This window comes from Talpa occidentalis, unplaced genomic scaffold (genome assembly GCF_014898055.3).
Source record: "Talpa occidentalis isolate TD23 unplaced genomic scaffold, MPIMG_talOcc4v2.1 talOcc4.17, whole genome shotgun sequence".
In the NCBI taxonomy this organism is placed as follows: Eukaryota; Metazoa; Chordata; class Mammalia; order Eulipotyphla; family Talpidae; genus Talpa; species Talpa occidentalis.
Genome location: NW_023601754.1, coordinates 53,910,674 through 53,929,299, shown reverse-complemented (window position 1 = coordinate 53,929,299; position 18,626 = coordinate 53,910,674). Strand labels below are relative to the sequence as shown.

General features: G+C 62.3%; 1 protein-coding gene across 1 annotated transcript in view; it reads left to right on the top strand.

The window, feature by feature from the left end:
• The first annotated feature begins 1,042 nt into the window (after window positions 1-1,042).
• The window catches only part of LRP5 (LDL receptor related protein 5), a 74,344-nt gene continuing 56,760 nt past the window's right edge, over window positions 1,043-18,626 (top strand). Inside the window, exon 1 of the mRNA XM_037517435.1 lies at window positions 1,043-1,194. Within this exon, the coding sequence (XP_037373332.1) occupies window positions 1,116-1,194 (79 nt within the window). The 5' untranslated portion in view covers window positions 1,043-1,115. The remainder of the gene's footprint in view (window positions 1,195-18,626) is intronic.

The window sequence follows — 18,626 nt, the reverse complement described above, 5'->3', positions numbered from 1 at the left end:
CTTGATGCTGTACCCCTGCTCTCCCCTGGCACCAGTCCCTTGGTGGTGGCTGGAAAATCCCGCCTCCCAAAGTCAGACCCCGTCCCGGTGCGGCCCCACACCGCCCTCCCCATCTGGTAATGGTATTTGCTTGCTGTTTGTTTGAAGCGGGCATCTTCCTGTCGCCTTCCCGAAGAGAAACCCCCTGGAGAAGAGCGTGTGCCCGTGCCCGGAATACCTGGCTGTTCCGGGGCTCGCCGCTGTGCTCCGGCACCTCGGGCAGGTGAGTCCTGCTCCCACCCAGAGGGCAGGTGGCCGGAGGGACAGGTTATATTAGAGCTGCCCAAGGGCACCCCTGCTTCGTAGCCGCAGCAGCGCGTCTGCCCCTGGGCCTCGGGCTCCACCGCGGCCTCCTGGGCGGGAGGGTGGGGGCAGCGCTGCCAGCTCTGCGGGGTCTCGCGCGGCGTCGGGGCGCGCGTGGGGTGCATCGGGCCTGCGGCTGCTGCTGACCTGCGGCATGATCCCGGGGGCCGCGTCTCCCCCAGCAGCCTGGAAGCAAACCTGGACGAGCCCGTGTTCGCGGGCCTCCGTCTGGCGAAACGCGGCCGCCCAAGCCCCGCGGCTCCGGCCGCGCGCCCGCCCCGCCCCGGCTCGCGGTCGGCCGTCGGCGCCTCGGCAGGTGAGGACAGGTGTTCTGGCCGGGGGCTCCCGGCTCCCCGCCCCGACGCGGCCTCCGGGCCGCCCCCCCGCGCCGCGCCTCAGTTTCCCCGGTGCCCGGGCGCCCCCGCGGCGCTGCGGGTCTCACCCCCGCCTCCGGGGCCCGCCGGGGCCGGCGCCCGAGGCGGCCGCCACGCGCCCGGCCCGGCGCCCCGCGGGTCGCGGCGGCCGCCCCCGGCGCGGGCGCGGGGCGCGGGGCGCGGGGCGGGGGGGCCGCGGCGGCGCGGCCGGCGGGGGGCGCGGCGGGGCGCGGGCGGGCGGGCGGCGGCGGCGGCGCGGGGGGCGGGGACGCGGGCGGCTTCCGCTGCGCCCTCCCCCCGCCGTCCCGGCCGCGGCGCGCGGGAGGCGGAGGCGCCGTAGCCGCGCGGGCCGCCGCGCATGGAGCCCGAGTGAGCCGCGGGCCCGTCCGGCCCGACAACATGGAGGCGGCGCCGCCCCGGGCCCCGCCGCCGCCGCTGCTGCTGCTCGCGCTGTGCTGCGGCCTGGGCGCCGCCGCGGGTAGGTGGGCGCGGGGGGCGGGCGGGCGGGCGGGCGGGCGCGGGGCGCCTCCGCGCAAGTTGGGGGCGAGCCGGGCGCCTTCGCGGGGCCGCCGCGGCCCTTTGTCTCCCCGCCGGCCCCGGGCGCCCGGCGCGTCCGCGTCCCGGGCCGGCGGGAGGGCGCGGCGGCCCCGCCAGGTGCGCGCGGGCGGGTCCTCACCTGCCCGGCCCCGGCGCGCGGGCGGCGGCGGCCCCGGCCCGAGACAGGCCGCGGCGGCGGCTCCTCGGAGCGCCCCCGACGCCGCGCGCCCGCCCGGGGCTCCCGGCGGCGGAAAGTTCGGGAGCGGCGGGGCCGCCGGGCCGGGGCGCTCGGCCGGTCTCGGGCGCCGCCACCTGCCAGGTGCGCGGGCGACCGGGCGACGCGCGGGGGCCCTGCCCGGGCTCCCCCTCCCCGCCCCGCCCCGCGCCTCCCGGGGTCCCGCGGCCGGGCTGGGGCCGGGCGCGCCGAGGGCGCCGCACACGCTCCGCAGCCCGGGGAGCGCGCGGGGGGCCCGGGGAGGCTCCGCCGCCCGGCCCGCGCCTCCCGCGCCTCCCGCGCCTCCCGCGCCTCCCGCGCCTCCCGCGCCTCCCGCGCCTCCCGCGCGGGCCGCCTCCGGGGCGAGCCGCGGCCGGGCGCTCTCGGGGCCGCCGCGCCGGGGGGCCGGGATGCCTTTGTCTGGGCCTCTCCGGGCCGACAGCTGCTCCCGAGTGTTTCCAACTTTCACCACAGCGCGGGGAGGCTCCTGGCCGCGCTCGGGTCGCGTTCCCGGCGCCGCGGCCCGCGCCGAGTCGGGGGCGGGGAGGGGGTTCCCCGGCCTCCTGCCGCGGGCCTGCGGGGGGCCGCGGCCGCCCCCACCCCCAAAGGGTCCCCCTGGCGCCTGTTTACACCCCCCGCCGCTCCCCGGGCTGCAAAACAAGGTGGGGACAAAACAATGCGGCCCGGCCGCCCGGCCCCGCTGCGCCTTCTCCTTCCGGAAATGCCTGGATCGCGGAGGCAAAGGGTTTTTTTGGGAAGATGTTTGTTTTAAAGGTGGGGTTTCTCGCCGTTGGCGCTGCTTTTCACTTCTTTGCAGTTTTGGGATTTCCTGCCCGGGGGTGGGGGAGTGACAGGCGCAGCCCAGGGCGCGCTCTGCGGCCCCTCGGCCGGCCCCCGGGAGACAGTCCAGCCGAGCCGTTGGGTTGGGTCTGCAGCAAAAATAGAGTTGATGATTCGAGCATCAGGCCTGTCAGCTCAGGGTCCCAGAGCTCTCCAGTAACCCAGCCCTGAAGCGAGGGGCGTCGTCCCCCTGCAGAGCTGTTCTGACTTGCTGATCGATGGTGTCCAGGTTTTCTGGGTTAGATTTATGCCTCCGTCCGGAGGGGACCCGCAAGTTGGTAGCTGATTATTTTTCCCGATTGCTCCCCGAGCAGCTGCAGCTGTGAGCCCACAGAAAGGCCTTTGTCCCGGCGGCCCTCGTGCTGGGCTCCTGGGCCCTGGGCTCCCCACTGGCCCCGCGAGCGCTCGGCCACCCTGCCCAGGAGCCCCCAGGTGGGCACTGTAGACGCCCCGGGAGGGTCGGCAGGTGGGTATTAGCTGCACGCCGTGGAGCCCCCGAGAGAGTCCCGGCAAAGACCCCCTACTTTTCAAAGCAGGGCCCACGTGGCTTCAACCCTCTCAGAGTTAGTTTTCAGTCACATCCGAGAGTTAGTTTTCCCAGGCAGCCGGCAAGATCCACCCTTGGCTGTGGGGAGCCGGACCTCTTTGGAGCCCATTTAATGTCAGCTACACTGTGTCACACCCTCAGGCATTTAGCAGAATTTGCACGGGGGTGGGGGGGTGGCGGGGTGGGGATTGGGGGGGTGCTGCTGTCAGGTGGGCCCCCATGGCCTCCTGCCCTGCAGCAGGGCTTGCCAGGGCTGAGAGCGGGGTCCTCAGGTGACTTGTTCCGAAGCTGTTTGACTTCAGGGGACATGTTCAATTTTCCCCTGTCCAGTGGCCTTACCTGGCCCCCCACACTGAATGCTGTGTGTGAGCCCCTGGCATCATCGCTGGCCGGGGAGGGGCTGTGTGACCGGGTCTTTGATCTCTTGGGCCTGAAGGTCCAGAAGTCATGATTTCTCTTTTTCGTGTGACCTTGGACATTTCGTCCACTGACTGACCGGCCTGCTGCCGCAGCTGGTGGGGAGAGAGGCCAGGTGCTGGGGTCTGGTCCCAGCCCCCAGGTGGGGGCGGTGGGCACCCGACTCCATCTTCATGTGCCTCCATTTTCTGTGAGGTGCAGACAGAGGTGCTCCTCCCGCTGACTCAGTGGGCGAGGCGAGCCCCGTGTCTTGCTGTGTTGCTGCGCTTGGCGCCTGTGCTGAGTAGGATGCCAGGCGGTGGCAGAAAGGGGCAGGTTGTGCCTCAGGCCTGGCGGAGATCCAGAAGGCAATAGAAGCTCCGGAAGACTTGGGTCTGGGGAGCTGGGAGACGCAGACTGCAGTCAGGTCTGTCCTGGGTGTGAGTTGGTCTTTGTTTTTAAATGGAGGCAAAATTCACAAAAGGTAAAATTTTTATATTTAAAGGCCAGCAGCTCCATGGCGTCCAGTCACAGCACAGCACCGATACCACGCTTTCCAGGGCACAGAACTGCCACCACCCCAAAGTGGGCCTCCGTGCCCACTAGACAGGGGCGCCCCTCGCCCCCACCGTAGCACTGGCGGCCTCCATCGCAGGGGTTCCTGCACGCTGCCCCAGCCACGCACGCCAGTGGCCATGGGCTGAGCGTCACGCCCTGCGGTCCTCCAGGTTGTGGCTGGGCCACCTCTCCGTCTTCTGTGTTTATGGGGTGCTCCCTGTGGACCCACTTACGGGTTGGAGAACTGACTGGCCAGAAGGCACGGCGGGGGGCTGGGGGCCTGCTGTCCTGGTCTGTGGGAGCTCTCTGGGCAGGGTAGGACGGGCCACAAGTGTCCTTAGGTCCCTTTTTCTGGGTTCCGGCTTTGAGAGCCGATGGCAGAGGACCCAGGTGGAGGCGGCGTAGGGCGTGCTGGCCTCTGCTGAGGAGGGGCGCCCGGAGATGAACGTGGTGCCACGTTCAGAGTTACTGCAGCCGCACAGACGCTGGCCCTTGGTGGTTTGTGAGGCCCCATAAACCCTTTGACATGCCTTTGAAACAGGGGGAGTGAGGGCCTGGTGCAGCCCCTTCCCTCGCGGGCCTGCTGACACATTTGCTCTGGCAGCAGTGGTGGCTGCGCCGGGACAGACCCCCCGCCCGGCGTCCTGGGACAGCTGGGGTCCAAGCGCTGACATCCGCAGGCAGCTGTGGGTCTCTGCCTGTCTCTCCAGCTCTGGAAGGCGATTTGCTAGCTCTTGGCCTCAGTTTCCCCACTTGAAACACTGCGATGATGGCAGGGAGCTGGCTGGGGTTCAGGGAGCCAGGATCTGCCCGAGGCCCCACCCAGGGGTCCTTTCCCCAAGGCAGGCATGTGACCTGACTTCGAGAACAGTCCCCACCTGGGCAGGGGGCACCTGCCGTGGGAGGGTGCTGCGTCAGCGTTGGTGCTGCCTCTCGGGGGCTGGAGCTCCAGCTGGGAGCAGGCCTGGCCGCAGACCATCCCCCTGGCTACAAGGGGGTGCCCTGCACCCCTAAGCCCTATGGGGCACGCACCCTTGCCCAGTGACTTTGCCCACTGTCCTGACGCCCCAGTCAGCCTCTGGCCCCTCGTCGGGTCTGCCTGTTGCCTGGACAGGGCGGGCTCGGGCTGCGGGTGGCCGTTTGTTTGCTCCTGCTCTCGGGCCGTGAGGTCGGGGCACCTCTGCTTCTGGTCCAGTCTGTGCCCCACGTGTCTCCGTCCCCCTTGCCACACACCCCCTGGGAGGCTGTCGTGGGGGCTGCTATACTTTCTGGGTATTTTCTTACTTTTTTTTTTGAGGATTAATTCATGCATACAGGAACTGGGGTGCAGGCCAGAGGGGTGTGTGTGGGGGTATGGTGGTGAGAGGATTCAACAGAGACAGAGCGGGGAGCAGAACAGATGAACTGACTGAAAATCCACTGCTGAGGGGAGCAGCGGGGAGCCAGGAGAGGTCTGCTGCGCCCTGTGGGTAGCTCCCTGGCTGGGCATGGGACTCGTGCTGTGGAGGCTGTGGAGGCTGCCGTGAGCTTCCTCGTGCTGAGACTTAACCCCTGCGCCACCAGGAAGGCCCCCCGTAGACTTTTCTAGTACTTTCAGCTTGCCTTGAAGTAATTTTTCTGGTGGTTAAACTGCAGCAAGTGTTTGCTCAGAGAGGATTGTTGTTTTAGCCTTTTTTGGGGACCCCGGTAGCCCCGATACTCCATCACAAGGACAGAGCCCGCCACCCACCTGCCCTTGGCTGCTGTGAGCACCCAGCTCCGTTGAGTTTCTGCTTTCACTCTGGGGTGTCGCCGCCGGCGGAACTGCTAGCTCGGTGGTGAGGCGGAGGAGCGCCTGCCGCCCCGGCAGCCCCGCGGGAGGCCGGTGTCCCCAGCTCTCCCAGCTCTCCCAGCTCGCGGCCGCCGGGGCTGGCAGTGGCCGCACGCTGGTTTTGCTCGGCCTTCTGCTGATGGCTCGTGGCCGCCCCTGCGTGGGCGCGGGGTGTCCCTGGGTCCCCGTGAGCAGCGTCAGCCTCTACCGCGGTCTGTGGAGACGAGTGTCCTTGTTCATCTGCGGTTGTATTTCTCTCCGAGGGGACCAGGCCTTTATTGACCAGGTGTCTGAGCACACTCGGGTTTTGAGCAGGGACAGTGGGTGCTCATCTATCGATGAGTCCTTGGAAATGGCGACTTTAAGTGAAACCAGCAGCTCCTCGGAGAAGGTCGTTTCATTTGTGGCTGGCACTTTTGTCCTCGCCAGTGTGACAATGAAATGACCTTGAGTGTGACCTTGAGTGTACTGGCCTTATTCGTGGACTCGTGTACGCACATTTTTGCGACTATCTAATCACCCTCTTTCTTTCACTCCGTGACCTGTCTTTTTCATTTCCTAACGTGCCACAAACATTTTCTGCCTTTACTTTTAGATCTTCGATCTTTGCAAAAGTCCTGTGACCTTTGGTGGTGCAGCTAACCCCTGCGTCACGGTTTTCATCCAGCTGAGGAGCGGTTAACCTTTTCCAGGCTTTCCTGCTGCTGCCGGATGTGTGTGGTGGGCTCGGCTGTATCTCTGCACACATGCGCATTTCTGTGGGGGTGTCCCCATCAACGGGTTCATCCACTTACAAGTTTGTTTTTTTTTTTTTTAAAGATTTATTTATTTATTTGTACAAGCACCGGGTACAGTCAGAAGCGCGGGAGGGTGAGAGAATTCACCAGAGCCAGAGCGGGGAGCAGAGCAGGCAGAAGGACCGAAGGACACTGCTGAGGGGAGCAGCGGGCGGCAGGAGAGGTCTGCGCGCCATGTGGGACCCTCCTCCGGTGGCCGGGGAGCAGCCGGGGATCGAACCGGCGCTGCAGAGGCTGCAGGCAACTTCGCAACCCAGCGCTCAACCGCTGCGCCACCGGGGAGGCCTCCACTTACAAGTTTTTAAAGACACTTGACAAGTTTCTCCAGAAAGGCTACACATTATCTGTCCCCTCCGAGGATACCCACCTTCCCAGATTCGCTCCAATGTCAACAACCACCAGATTCTATTTTTCAGATCCACTTGGTTAAAAATTACAATTCTAATCACTTTCATAGTTTAGAATTTCATAATTTTGACTTACGTGTTCCTCAACACCAATTCGTTGGCCCTTTTCCTGACCTTTGCCTACGTAACCTTGACTCACTTTTTCTGGCAAGCCGTTTACGCTTATTGATTAGTAGGTGCTCTTTATTCCTTGTGGACATTAATCCTTTGTTTATTTGTTCTGGATTTTTCTTCTGGCCTGGAAGCTACTCCTTTGCCCTTGTTTCTGGTGGTTCATTATCATAAAGGCATTAAAAAGATTTCATGTAGTGAAAACAGCTTTTCTTTTATGGCTTCTGGGTTCCATGCCTTGTTTTTCTACGCCCAGATTATAAATACATCTGCGTTTATTTCCTGCTAGGACTATTACTCTGCTGTGTTTTACATTCGGATGTTATCCTATCTGGTTTTGGGGGGGGGCACATGGTATGAGGAAGAGACTGAGCCTTCTTCGCATGCCCCACCCCTCCCCATCAATGGGAAGGGGGTTGTCCCGACACAGTGATGGCCGGCCAGTCCCCCAGGTGCCATATCCACAGCTGCCTGGCTCCTTATTCTGGCACCTTCCACTCTGCTCCCTTGGCCCGTCCGTCTCTTTCTGTGCCAGTGTTCTGTATCATTGTAGGATATTTTGGGATCAATTGTGTGATTCCTCTCATTGTTCTTTTCAAAAAAATTGTGTTGACTCTTCTTGTATGTTTACTCTTTTGTGATCAACGGGCTCTGTCCTTTGATCTCTTGATCTGGGGACAGTCGATGGGGACACTCAACAGGTGTCCAAAGGCTGGACTCTAGGGAGCTGGTCTCTGGCTGCGGAAGCGACTCCCCCGCCGCCGGCATGGAGCTGGCCTTCCCGTTTTTCGGGTGCTGTTTGCACCTGGAGCCGGTCGCTGGCTCACCCGAGCGGCTCTGCTCACACCAGCTTCTGCTCGGGAAACAAGCTCTAATGCAAACTAATTCCAGCGCTAGCCGGAAGGCAAATATAATTACCGCGTAAATTATTGCTCCCCTCCCCTCGTTCATTCCAGAACAAAATGTGAACAGCTATAATCTCTTCCCCGGCTGCACCCTCCATCTGCCCAGATGGGGAGGCGGTGCCTACCCGGCCAGACTCGCAGGGAATTGCTCGAAGGGGCAGTGAACGTCCCCCCAGTTTTGGCCTCAGAACTTGTCGTCTGCCAGTGCCTTCTGGTTGTCCCGTGGACAGGATGCCTTCAGAGAACTGTCCTCTGCTTTGTGGGCTGGGGGTTGGGGGCGTTTCTTTGAAGTTTCCCCAGAATGCCCTTGATTTCCAAAAGGGGACTGCGTGGGGAGAATGGGGTGCATGGGGCTCTGCCTTGGCCCCCCCCAGGATTGGCCCTGAGTGCATCCCTCCCACACAGTGGAAACAGGTGCCATGTCCTACCCCCCAACTCCTCTCCCCCAACCCCCGTTTCACCTGTAGCCCCCACGGCACTCACTGCATGGATTAGAGCGAAGGCCTCCATCAGCTGCTTTCTAGAACCTTCCCTCTTGCCCCTTTATCTTACACTCTGGCCCGATACATTTCCAGTGTCCTCTGTTTCCTGAGATGACAAGGGTTGCCAGCATCCACAGTCAGGGCTCCTTGGCGGCTCTGTGCTGCCCTGAGCAGGCTTTGGTCCTCTCTCCACGTCCCAGTGTGAGTGTTTCTCTAGCCAGACCTAGCTCCCTGGAGTCTGGAACCTTCCGCAGCCCTCCGGCTTGAGAAGGGCTGGGGGCAGAGCCGACTCCATCCTGTTCTTCGCCTCTTGCTTGGTGTGGTGGGTAAGATGCACTGCTTCTGCTTCTCAAAAATGTGTAGCAGCAGATCCCCGGGCCTCGATGTCTGGGGAGCAAATCTTTCCTGTCCTTCCTCTGGCCCCAAATCTTTGTCCGGAGCCCCTGGCCCACTCTGAAATCCAGCTGGCTGTGACTTCCGGGGTGGCGTGCGGGACCCCCTCCCTGGAAGGCACAGGGACCTCCTACCAACTGTTCCCAAGGTGGGGTCTGCGGAGCCCAGCTTGGGCATAGCTGTCTCACTCGGGGAAACCCTTGAGCCCCAAGGTCCTCGGCTGGGGCCCTGTGCCTGTGACACCTTCCACAGCGCCCTCACCGTGGGGCCTGGCATCGGCGGCCTTTGCTCATTTTTGGTCATTATTCAAAAACACCTTGTATGCGAAGTAGATATAATGCTGCTACACATTTTTAGGCTAAAATAAGGGTTTTGGTGCTTTTGAGTTAAAACTCCAGAGCAGGTGGGTGAGTAGGGGTCACGCATGCCCAGGATCAGTAGCACCTGCCCCAGGGGCTGGAGGCCCGGGCTGGTGCCGGCATCCCTGCCTGGTCCCATGTGAGTGGCAGGACCAGCTCCTGACCCCATCTGCCCTGCCCTTCCCTGCCACCCTCTTGTGCTGGGCCCTGCCTTGTTCTGTGTTGCTGCCCGTAGGCTGGGCGGGACCCCGTGCCTGCTGACCGCTACCTGGACCCGGGTGTGGTTGGCACAGACCACGTGGTGTCGCCTGCACCTGCCATTTCCTCTGCCTTGTGCCGGGATCCCGAGCCCTTGCCTGGAGAGTGAGGCCCCTGGTATTTTGGGGCAGGCCGTGGCTGCAGCCTTGCCCCGGCCCTGCTGGGTAAGGCTGAGTCCATGGGGAGGCTTAGAGACCGGCCCAGGGTGGGCCCCAGGGCCAGGCAGCCCTGGGGCCCCAGCTGGTCTGCGGCAGAGTGGGCAGAAGGGCCGACAGCGGGTTTGCATCTTTCAGCAAATGCCCCCTTGTTCCAGAAGCCTCTCGAGCAGTGGCCTGAGAGGGAGGATGGTTGCTTAAAAGGAAAGAGCAGAGCAAAGAGTGGGTCCTCTTGGTGACCATTGGTAGTCTAAAAAAATTTTCCATCTTTTTTCAAGGATTTTATCTGCTCAAGGAAGGCATGTTTGTTCAGCAACAGCCTTGCCTGCTTGTCAGACCAGACATGCGTGGAGGCCAGAGCTGGCGGGGCCAGTCAGCCTGCCCGGCGCGGCTTTGGCGGCGAGTCTGCCCTTTGATTTTCACGGTGGGAAGCACCTTGGACCCCGCTCACCTTCGGGGCCCTTGGGCCATGTGCTCGACTGGGAAGGAGGGGTCTCCTGGGATCCAGGATGCCTGGCAAGAGGTGGGCACTGTCCACTGGCTTCTCTTGCTTAGTCTGTTGAGGGTCTAGAAAGACCCACGCAGAACCCCACACGCGCCTGCCCTCCACCTGGAGGGTCACAGCGGGCTGCGGCCGGGTGTGGGGTTTCCCTAGGTCCCCGGGCATTCAATCTCAGTGCCGGAGGGTGTGAGGTCTTTCCCGAGGGCCGGGGAGGTTTCCTATGGGGGGGTGGAGGGGCTCAGGGCTTCTCTGAGTTCAGACATGGGCAGAGGGATGGGACACAGGGGAGGCTGAGTCCGAAACAGCTTCTGGGTGGTTGAGGTCCCGGACGTGAGTATGAGGTGGGCCTCTTCGCTCTCCCCTGCCCACTGCACCTAACAACAGCCTGGTCACCAGCGGCCTCTTGACAGCCACCCCGCTGCGGCCATGGGTCCTAGAGCAAGTGCCCGCCCCTGCAGCCAGGCCCGCACTGGCCTCCCCATGAAGCCCACCCGCGGCTGAGGACACCCGTCCCCTTCCCCTCCGGCTTGCTGGGACAGCTGCAGAGCCCAGGGGCCACCCACCCAGCCTCCGGCCTGGAGCCTGGACCCGGCAGCTCCCTCCCAGCTGTTCAGCTGGCTCCCGCTCCCCTCTCAGCCCTGTGGCCTTGGGCGTGTGAGTCAGCTCCTCTGGGCCTCAGTCTCCTCACCTGGAAGGGGGTTTCCACACAGACACGCTGGGGATGCTGGGAGGGGACGCCATAAAGTGCTCGGCCAGGCCAGCTCCCGGTGAGCGCACTAATTATTAGCTATTAGGATATTACCACAGTAGTAAATGTTACGAGGGAGAGCCTCAGGGGATCCTGGGATCACGTTCAACTTCAGACAAAGGGCTTGGCTGAAGCTATCTCAGCGCAGCCTGTTGGGTCCCTTGCGTTGAGTGCTGCCACTGCTGCTGTCAGACATGGCTGGGGGTTCCCCAGGCCCCCTGGCTGCCAGGGCAGAGCTGGCGGAAGCAGCTCGAGGGCCACCGCTGGCCACGGCTAGTGGACATCAGCCTCGATGAAGGGCTTTGTCCAGAGACGACTTCCAGCAAGCCACTGGCCACAGGCAACCCAGGACATCGGTTCCTGCCAGCACAGCACAGCCCGCAGCGACCCTGTGGAGTCCCCCCTTAGCCCCCAAAGCCCACTGAGCACCCAGTTGTCTGGTGTCTAGCGAGGCAATAACACACCAGTCACTGGAGACAAATGGTCTTTTCCAAAACGGGGCTGTTGTTGGGTCTGGTTTCAGAAGACTCGCAGCAGAGATTTTCCTGGAAGGGAAGTACTTTTACCTGCCATTTCCCTGCTAATTGTGTTTTAATTGGGCAAATGTATATTTTGCTGCAGTGGCCAGGCAGGCGCTGACAGGTGGGGGTGCAAGCAGAGGCCAAGGGCCTGAGCAAGCAAAGGGCCATGAGGCTGCTCCACAGCCCTCAGTCTCATGCGCACACGTGCCTGTGAGCACACACATGCACGCCCAGGAGCATGCACACATGTACGGCTGCACACCCGTGAGTGTGCACACACACACACGCCCTATTGGCACGTCCTAATTCAGTCACTGAAATGCTCTGACTTGGGGGTGCCAAGGACAAGTTTTTAGGGAACATGACACTTGATTTATGCCTGCACATGTGTGTTTTCACTAATTAGAAGGTTTAGGGCAGAGCGGGGAAAAATATGTATTTCAGAGTCCCAGTTTGACTTGCCAGAAACCAGCCGGTTACTAACATTCTTATTTTTGACAAAATATAGCATTCTGATTACATGGCATTTCGGTGCAATGGCTCCCGGCCTGCCAGCCTCCCGGAAGTGGCCCGAGCCACAGCAGAGACCCAGAGAGCGGCCTTGGGTCCCACATGGCCAGGCCCAGGGGGACTGAGTGTGCAGATCCCTCTAGAGAGACAGGCCCCCAGCTTTTGCTCAGAGTCCCCAACTGAACAGGCACTGTAGGGGGCGCACCAGGGAGCAGGGGCCACAGGGGCAGGACCACCCAGCCGAGTGTTCTTACCATGCCCCGGGTCTCTCCAGAAGTAACACTTTTATAACTCAAGTAACAATGAAGAGGTGGGCTCTGGTGCCTCCTCGGCGAGTCAGCCCCTTGTGACCACCAGCCTGTTCCTTAGCCACGTGCGCCCGGCCTCAGTTCCCGCATCTGTAAAATGGGGTCATGATGGCGCCCAGCCCCCAAAGCAGCCGAAGGGTTAATAAATGAGTCGATTGACGGGCGTCTCAGAACCTGCTGATTCGCTCCAAAAGATGCTGTAAGTGAGCTGTTTTTACCTGCTAAGTCTAATGGTTGTCTCTCGGGTGTTCTAAGTCATGATGCATCGATCAGAAAATAAAGGCTTGCGTTAAGTGCACGCCCCAAATAAAGCAGCCCCACAGAGGCTGTTCTTAATGGAGACCAGCATCAGCATCTGAGTGCACACTTCCACACGCCCCGGGGACCAAAGAGGCACTTTTTTTTTAAAGATTTGTTTATTTATGCATACAAGAACTGGGGTGCAGGCCAGAGTGCAGGGGGGTGAGAGGATTCACCAGAGACAGAGTGGGGAACAGAACAGGCAGAACTACTGAAATTCACTGCTGAGGGGAGCAGCGGGGAGACAGGAGAGGTCTGCTGCGCCATGTGGCTCATTGGGGATCGAACTTGTGCCGCATCGGATGCCTATAGCTTGATAGCCTATAGCTTGTTAGCACTGTGTCTTTGACCCCTGCGACACCAGGGAGACACCTCAAGGAGGCACTTCTTCTAAGGGGATGGCATGTACATGCGCGTGTAAGCTTGTATGCACGTGTGGCTTACAGCTCCAAGGTGTACACGTGCACACTCCCCCTCTGGAAGAGAAGCGATGGAGCTGACAGTACGTGCCGCGCCTTCCCGGCTGCCCGCCCTGCTCCTGGCTCTGTGTCCTGGAATCCTGCCCTGTGGCGGGGCCCAGTTTGATGCCAGAAAGACCCCAAGGGGACAGGGCCCAGAGCAGCTCCAGGTGATAGCGACAGCGTCATGTTCCGGGTCCACAAACCCATGCGGTGGCAAGGATTAGGTGTGGGGCCACTCGGCAAACTCGGGGTTCAGGAACCAAGCATAGGCTGCAGAGTCTCCGAGCCCCTACCCGCAAGACCACCAGGGGCGGGCAGGCCGCCAACCCTGATGGTCGGCCAGAGTCCAGCCAGGTTGGCAAGGACCAGTGGTTTCCACTGAGGTGGGAGAAGGTGGGAGAGACCCACCCGCCCCAGCGCCCACTGCGAGGAAGCCGGCGGTTTCCTCGTGTGGTCACAGAGATCTCATTGTTCTGTCCCGCAGAGAGGAAACTGGAGACGAGGCTCAGCGAGCATTTTGGAATTGGCAGAAAAGAACATCTGGGAAAGGAAACACATTTCAGAAACAAACATACCTTTGTACCAGCTTTTATTTTCTTTAAGTGTTGCAAAAAAAAAAAATAATGAAGACGGGCCAAATTCACCGACGTTCTACAAAACCTCCTTTTTTCCGGAGCAACGTTGGGAGGCTCTGCTTGCCGACGATCTCGTGTGCCTGGAAAAAGCAGCCACCTGGGAGCTGAGCAGGGACCTGGGACTCGCTCCAGGAAAACCATCCGGGAAGGGAGAACTCGGCCTGAGGTCTGTTTGCAGGCCCTGCCCCCCACTCCCCGCCCTGGGGAACCTCGCAGGGCACTGGGGTTCTTGCGGGAGCTGGCGCTGTCCCTTGAAAGCATTGTGCAGGTTTGGGGCCTGCCTGTCAAGTTCAGAGCCAAGGACCAGCTTTGATTGCCTCGGGAACCAGGCTAAGGTCAGCCTGCAGGTTCACAGCAACAGGGAGAAGGCCATCACTGGAGCGCTGTGGTGCAGGGGCTCTGCAGATAGGTGCAAAAAGATGAAATGAACTCCCCATGGAGGCCTGGAGAGCGCCCCCATCCCGTGTGAGTTCATCTTCAAATGTGACGTCACTTAGTGCTCAGCAGACGGCACTGGTCACCCTGTGCTGTCACCACAAGGGACTTGGCAGGAGGGGCTGGGTCACCCGCCGCCATTACACTCAGCCACGCCTGGGACTTTGAAGTTCATTGGCATGGGGCCATCGGATGAGCCCTGGGGCTCTGCAGGCGGGGGACCCGCCCTGGGCACAGCCGGGAGGAAGCGGCCCCCTGGACCTCCGTCCCCTCAGGACCGTGAACCCACCTCCCCCAGCCACACATCCCGGTCCCATGTTCTGGGGCAACCTCTGCTCAGGAGGAAGAGGATCAGGACAGACGTGCCCCAGCCTGGCCCTCCACAGCTGCTTTTTTTTTTTTTTAATTTTATAGAGGCATGCTTATTTATTTATTTGTTTGTTTTGTTTATACAAGCACCGGGTACAGTCAGAAGCGCGGGAGGGTGAGAGGATCCACCAGAGCCAGAGCGGGGAGCAGAGCAGGCAGACTGACGAAGTACACTGCTGAGGGGAGCAGCGGGCGGCAGGAGAGGTCTGTGCGCCATGCGGGACCCTCCTCCGAGGCCGGGGAGCAGCCGGGGATCGAACCGGCGCTGCAGAGGCTGCGGGCAGGTTCGCAACCCAGCGCTCAACCGCTGCGCCACCAGGGAGGCCCCACAGCTGCTTTCAACAGGGACAACAGGACCCAGAGGACACTGCTCTGGTCAGCACCCCCTTCCGCCCCAGGCCCCTCCTGTCAGGGAGGAGACCCCACACGACACGGCAAGATCTGTGTTCTCCTCAGACTCAGTATCCCCATCTGCAGGATGGGGGTGTGGGCACCCCAAGCTCTGCTGCCATACACAAGCCAAGTGTGACGCCACAGCCCCGGGGCTTGCACATGGGCCACTTGGACTTGGGGTAGACCTCCCTGAACCCAGGCTGGTGGAGGTTGGGGCAGTGGGCGTCACTCATAGGCGACGGAAGGCAGCACAGGTGCCGGGCAGCAGCCAGGGCCGGGCAGGAGGCTTGGGGTGGGCAGTGTCCCTTCCCTTTGTGGGCCTCGCCCCAGTGCAGCCCGGCTGGCAGGCGGAGGGCGTCCCTGCCTGCTGCTGTGTGGCCTTTTTCCAGGGTCTGTCCTGAGCCGGGCACAGGAATCAAGTCTCCACACACCTGCTGGGGGTTTAAATTAGTCCCTGTCAAGAGGACAAGAGGCAGTGAGAGCTGGGAGCCAGACCCAGGCCGCCCCACCTGGACTTGTGGCTGGAGGGCAGGTGCGGAGGGAGGGCCCGGCTCAGGCTGCAGGCCTGGTCCCGCTCCAGGCCGCAGCAGTGCCCTCTCCTGAGAGAAATGACAGCATGTGGGCAGAGGGCAGCACCTCTTGCTAGGGACGAGGGGCCTGGTCAGTCCCAGGGTGGGGGCACCGGACAAAGCAAAGAGCTCGGTCTGCAGGCGAACCTCAGGGCCTGGCTCCCTCTGCCTTCGTGGGAGAGAGTGCCAGGGTGAAAAGGGAAATGCGGGCAGACCCATTGAGCCCGGCCCCGGAGGCAAAGGGGCAGGAGAGAGCTGTGGTCAGTGTGGGGGAGGGACTGGCTTGTCTGCAGGCTGCCAGGGAAGGCGGTCAGAAAGAAGCAGGCACGGTCCCTGACAAAGTGCTCTTGCTCGGGGAGCAACAGCCAGCCAGGGTGGCTGTGGCCCCAGGAGGACTGTGGCCCCGAGAGCCTGGGGTGCACCCCCACTGAGCTACAAAATAAATGTGCTTTACCTGGGCAAAGCTGAGCCCTGTCCTGTGCCTGCCGTTGAGGCCACCTGCTTGGTGTTTGTTGTTTTCACTTCACCTCGGGCTGGAGTTTTCCAGGATGTGACCCCTGCTCTGTGACCCCGGCTCAACGATCATTCAAGATCCTCAGTCTCAGAGCCTCGGGCTGTGTCCCTCCTCCTGGGCCCTTTACAGATCGGGGAGACGGGGGACTGGGGTGCAGGAGTGACCGCCGTCTCCCCGGCCCCGCTCAGCTCTTCAGACCTGTCCCCTCTGGCAGTGCCAGGCTCCCCACTCCCCACACATGTGGGTCCCCCCTAAGGGGAGTTCTGTCTTTCACATTCTTCCTGGTCATTTCTGTTGGTGCTTTCCCCTCAAACAGAGCCAGTCTGGAGTTTGCCGGCTCCTGTGGTCCAAGGAGAGGCAGTGGGGAGAGTGCCCAGGCTCCCCCCCTTGTACCCTCCTGGGAAGCCCCTGGGGTTGCCCCAGGGCGGCAGCTGCACTGACTGTTGCAGGGGTGGGGGAGCGGGCCTCCTGTGGGCACTCGGGAGCCTTCCCAGAGTGGCCAGGCCAAGACTCTACCTGGAATGCAGGCCCAAGCCCTTCCTCAGCACCCTGGGGTCCCTCCGCCGGCCCAGGGCCTTGGTGGCCCGTGCAGGGTGCAGCGGGACCCTCTCCCCCACCTCCGGTCTGCGTTCCTCTGTGTGCCGGGTGTTGGGAACAAGCCTCGTTTTCTCTCTCTTTTGCAAGTGCTTTCTCTTTCCGGCCAGGGCCGGCCGGCCTGCCCTGTGCCTTTCCTGTCCGCTGGCTTCCCTGACCTTTGAAATGTGGTCCCTGCTCGGGAAACTTGCCTGGGCCTCGGGGTTAATTGCTGCCTTCCTGGGGGTGGGGTGGGGTGGGGGGTGTGTGTGTGTGCGTGTGCGTGTGTGCACGAGGGTGTGAGCATGGGTGTGAGCGTGTGAGTTCGGGGGGACTGAGCTGGGAGGAGGAGTGAGCTCTGAGCTGAGTGGGGAGCAGCCAGTTGCTGAGGTCTGGCGTTTGGGTGGAGGAGGGGCCATGTGGGGACTGGGGGTTGGCGGACCCTGCGGCTGGGCTGGGATAGGACAAGTGAGGAGGGCATGGGAGGTATTCTGCAGCTAGTGAGGCGCTCGGACCTTGGCTTCATGAGTGCCCCACAGCTCACTGTGTGAGCCCAGGTTAAGAGTAGTGTCGCTCCCTGTGTTCTAGAAGCTTCTTGGACTGCTTGCCAGCCTCACCCCCTACCAGGGGTCCGGGCTCCAGTGTCTGCTCTCGCTCCCCATCCTCATGGTTGGCCCTTTGGCGGCCAGGCCAGGCCTGGGGTGGCACTGACCAGCCCTGGCCTAAGGGCTGGGGCGTGGGCTGCCTGGTGGGGGTACAGGCCACAGGCGCAGAGCCGGGCACTTACAGAGGACCCAGCTGTCACCTGGGCCAGGTGTGGGGGACTGGGTGGGGTGGGGGTGGGGCTAAAGGCACAGAGGTGGGGCCTGTGGTTTTCTGGAGGCTCTGTTTGCTCTGGTGGGACTGGGAATGGAGGGGAGCCTGGGGGGGCTGAACCAGGTTGGGGGGGCACTCCCTGCCTCAGTGGGTCCTGAGATGAATGGTCTTCGGGGGGCTGTGATGGTTCCCGAGGTGGAAGTGTGGGTACGGTGATTCTGGTGTGTTTGGAGAGGTCATCAGGATCCCCCCTGTTAGAGTTGCTGCCCCACTCATGGGGGAGACCTGGGGTTTCTGCTGGTTATAGGCATCAGAGCCTCCTCCAGGGCTGAGGCCCCGAGTCCGGCCCAACTGAAGATCTGTCCCTGGAACAGTGGTCCGTGAGGGCCGGCAGCCCCTGCCGCCCACCCCCTCCTGGGAGCTGGTGGGGGTGGAAATGGGGCCGGGGACCTCCCATGAGGGTGAGCGTGAGTATTTCACAGTTCTTCTTCCTTAACTCAGTCCTTCGAGAAGCTGAGATGATTTTTGAGAAAGCGGCTGCAGGGCTCGCTCTGGCTGCCGTGGCTCCCTTGCTGGAGGCCAGAGCTGGTTGGCAAGCCTTTCTGGGATGGCTGGTCTCGGCGCCGGGGTGGACAGAGGGGAGGTGGGTGGATCAGGCACACCTGGAGCCCTGGCACCTGGTGGAGGTTGGGCAGGAGGAGCCCCTGGCGCTGGGGCTGTGGTACAAGGAGGCACCCTGGGTGGGGCATGCGGACACCCGGTTTGAGAAGCGGAAGCCAGAAGGCGCCCAGGGTCCTCAGGGAAGCCCTGGGAAGTTGTGAACCCGGTCAGCGGCTTACAGCAAATGCCACCCACCCACAGATGAGTCCTGAGCAGTGTGACGTCAGGCGAGTCCCCCCAGTGCACCATCGCACACCCAGACGGCAGTGCCCCCACACCAGGACTGACGGCACATGGGGACGCCCGGTGTGCATCGCCCCACTGGCCAGACATCACTGAGCGAGGCAGGACCGAGCATGAGCAGTTACTGGAGTTCGCGCGGGCTCGCTCTGCATTTGCTCAGTCGCTGTCCACCCTTCCAGGATCCTGTCTCGCCTCCTCCGGGAAGCCTGCCTGGACCCACCACCCAGTCTCTTCCAGCCCCTGAACCCCCTGCTCATGTCACTCACCTGAGGTTCCTTCTTGCTTCGCTGGTGGTTTAACTGCATGTGTGTGTGTGCAAATGTGGGCCTGTGTGCCTGTGCTTGTGAGCGTGCCCTACGAGCTAGAGTCTCGAACATGGGCCTGTGCTGCCTCCCATTTCTTGGCCTTCCCCAGGGGCTGGCGTGTGACAGAGTCACTCCTGACAAGCCCCGCACCCCCCCTCCCCGTTCTTAGTTCCAGGCTCCGGCCTGCTCTAGTGAGCAGCGTAACGCCTGGTGGATGTAATAAGGCACGCGCTGGATGTGGCTTATTTTGGTGTAGCTGGGGGTTGGGCTCCCCGAGCC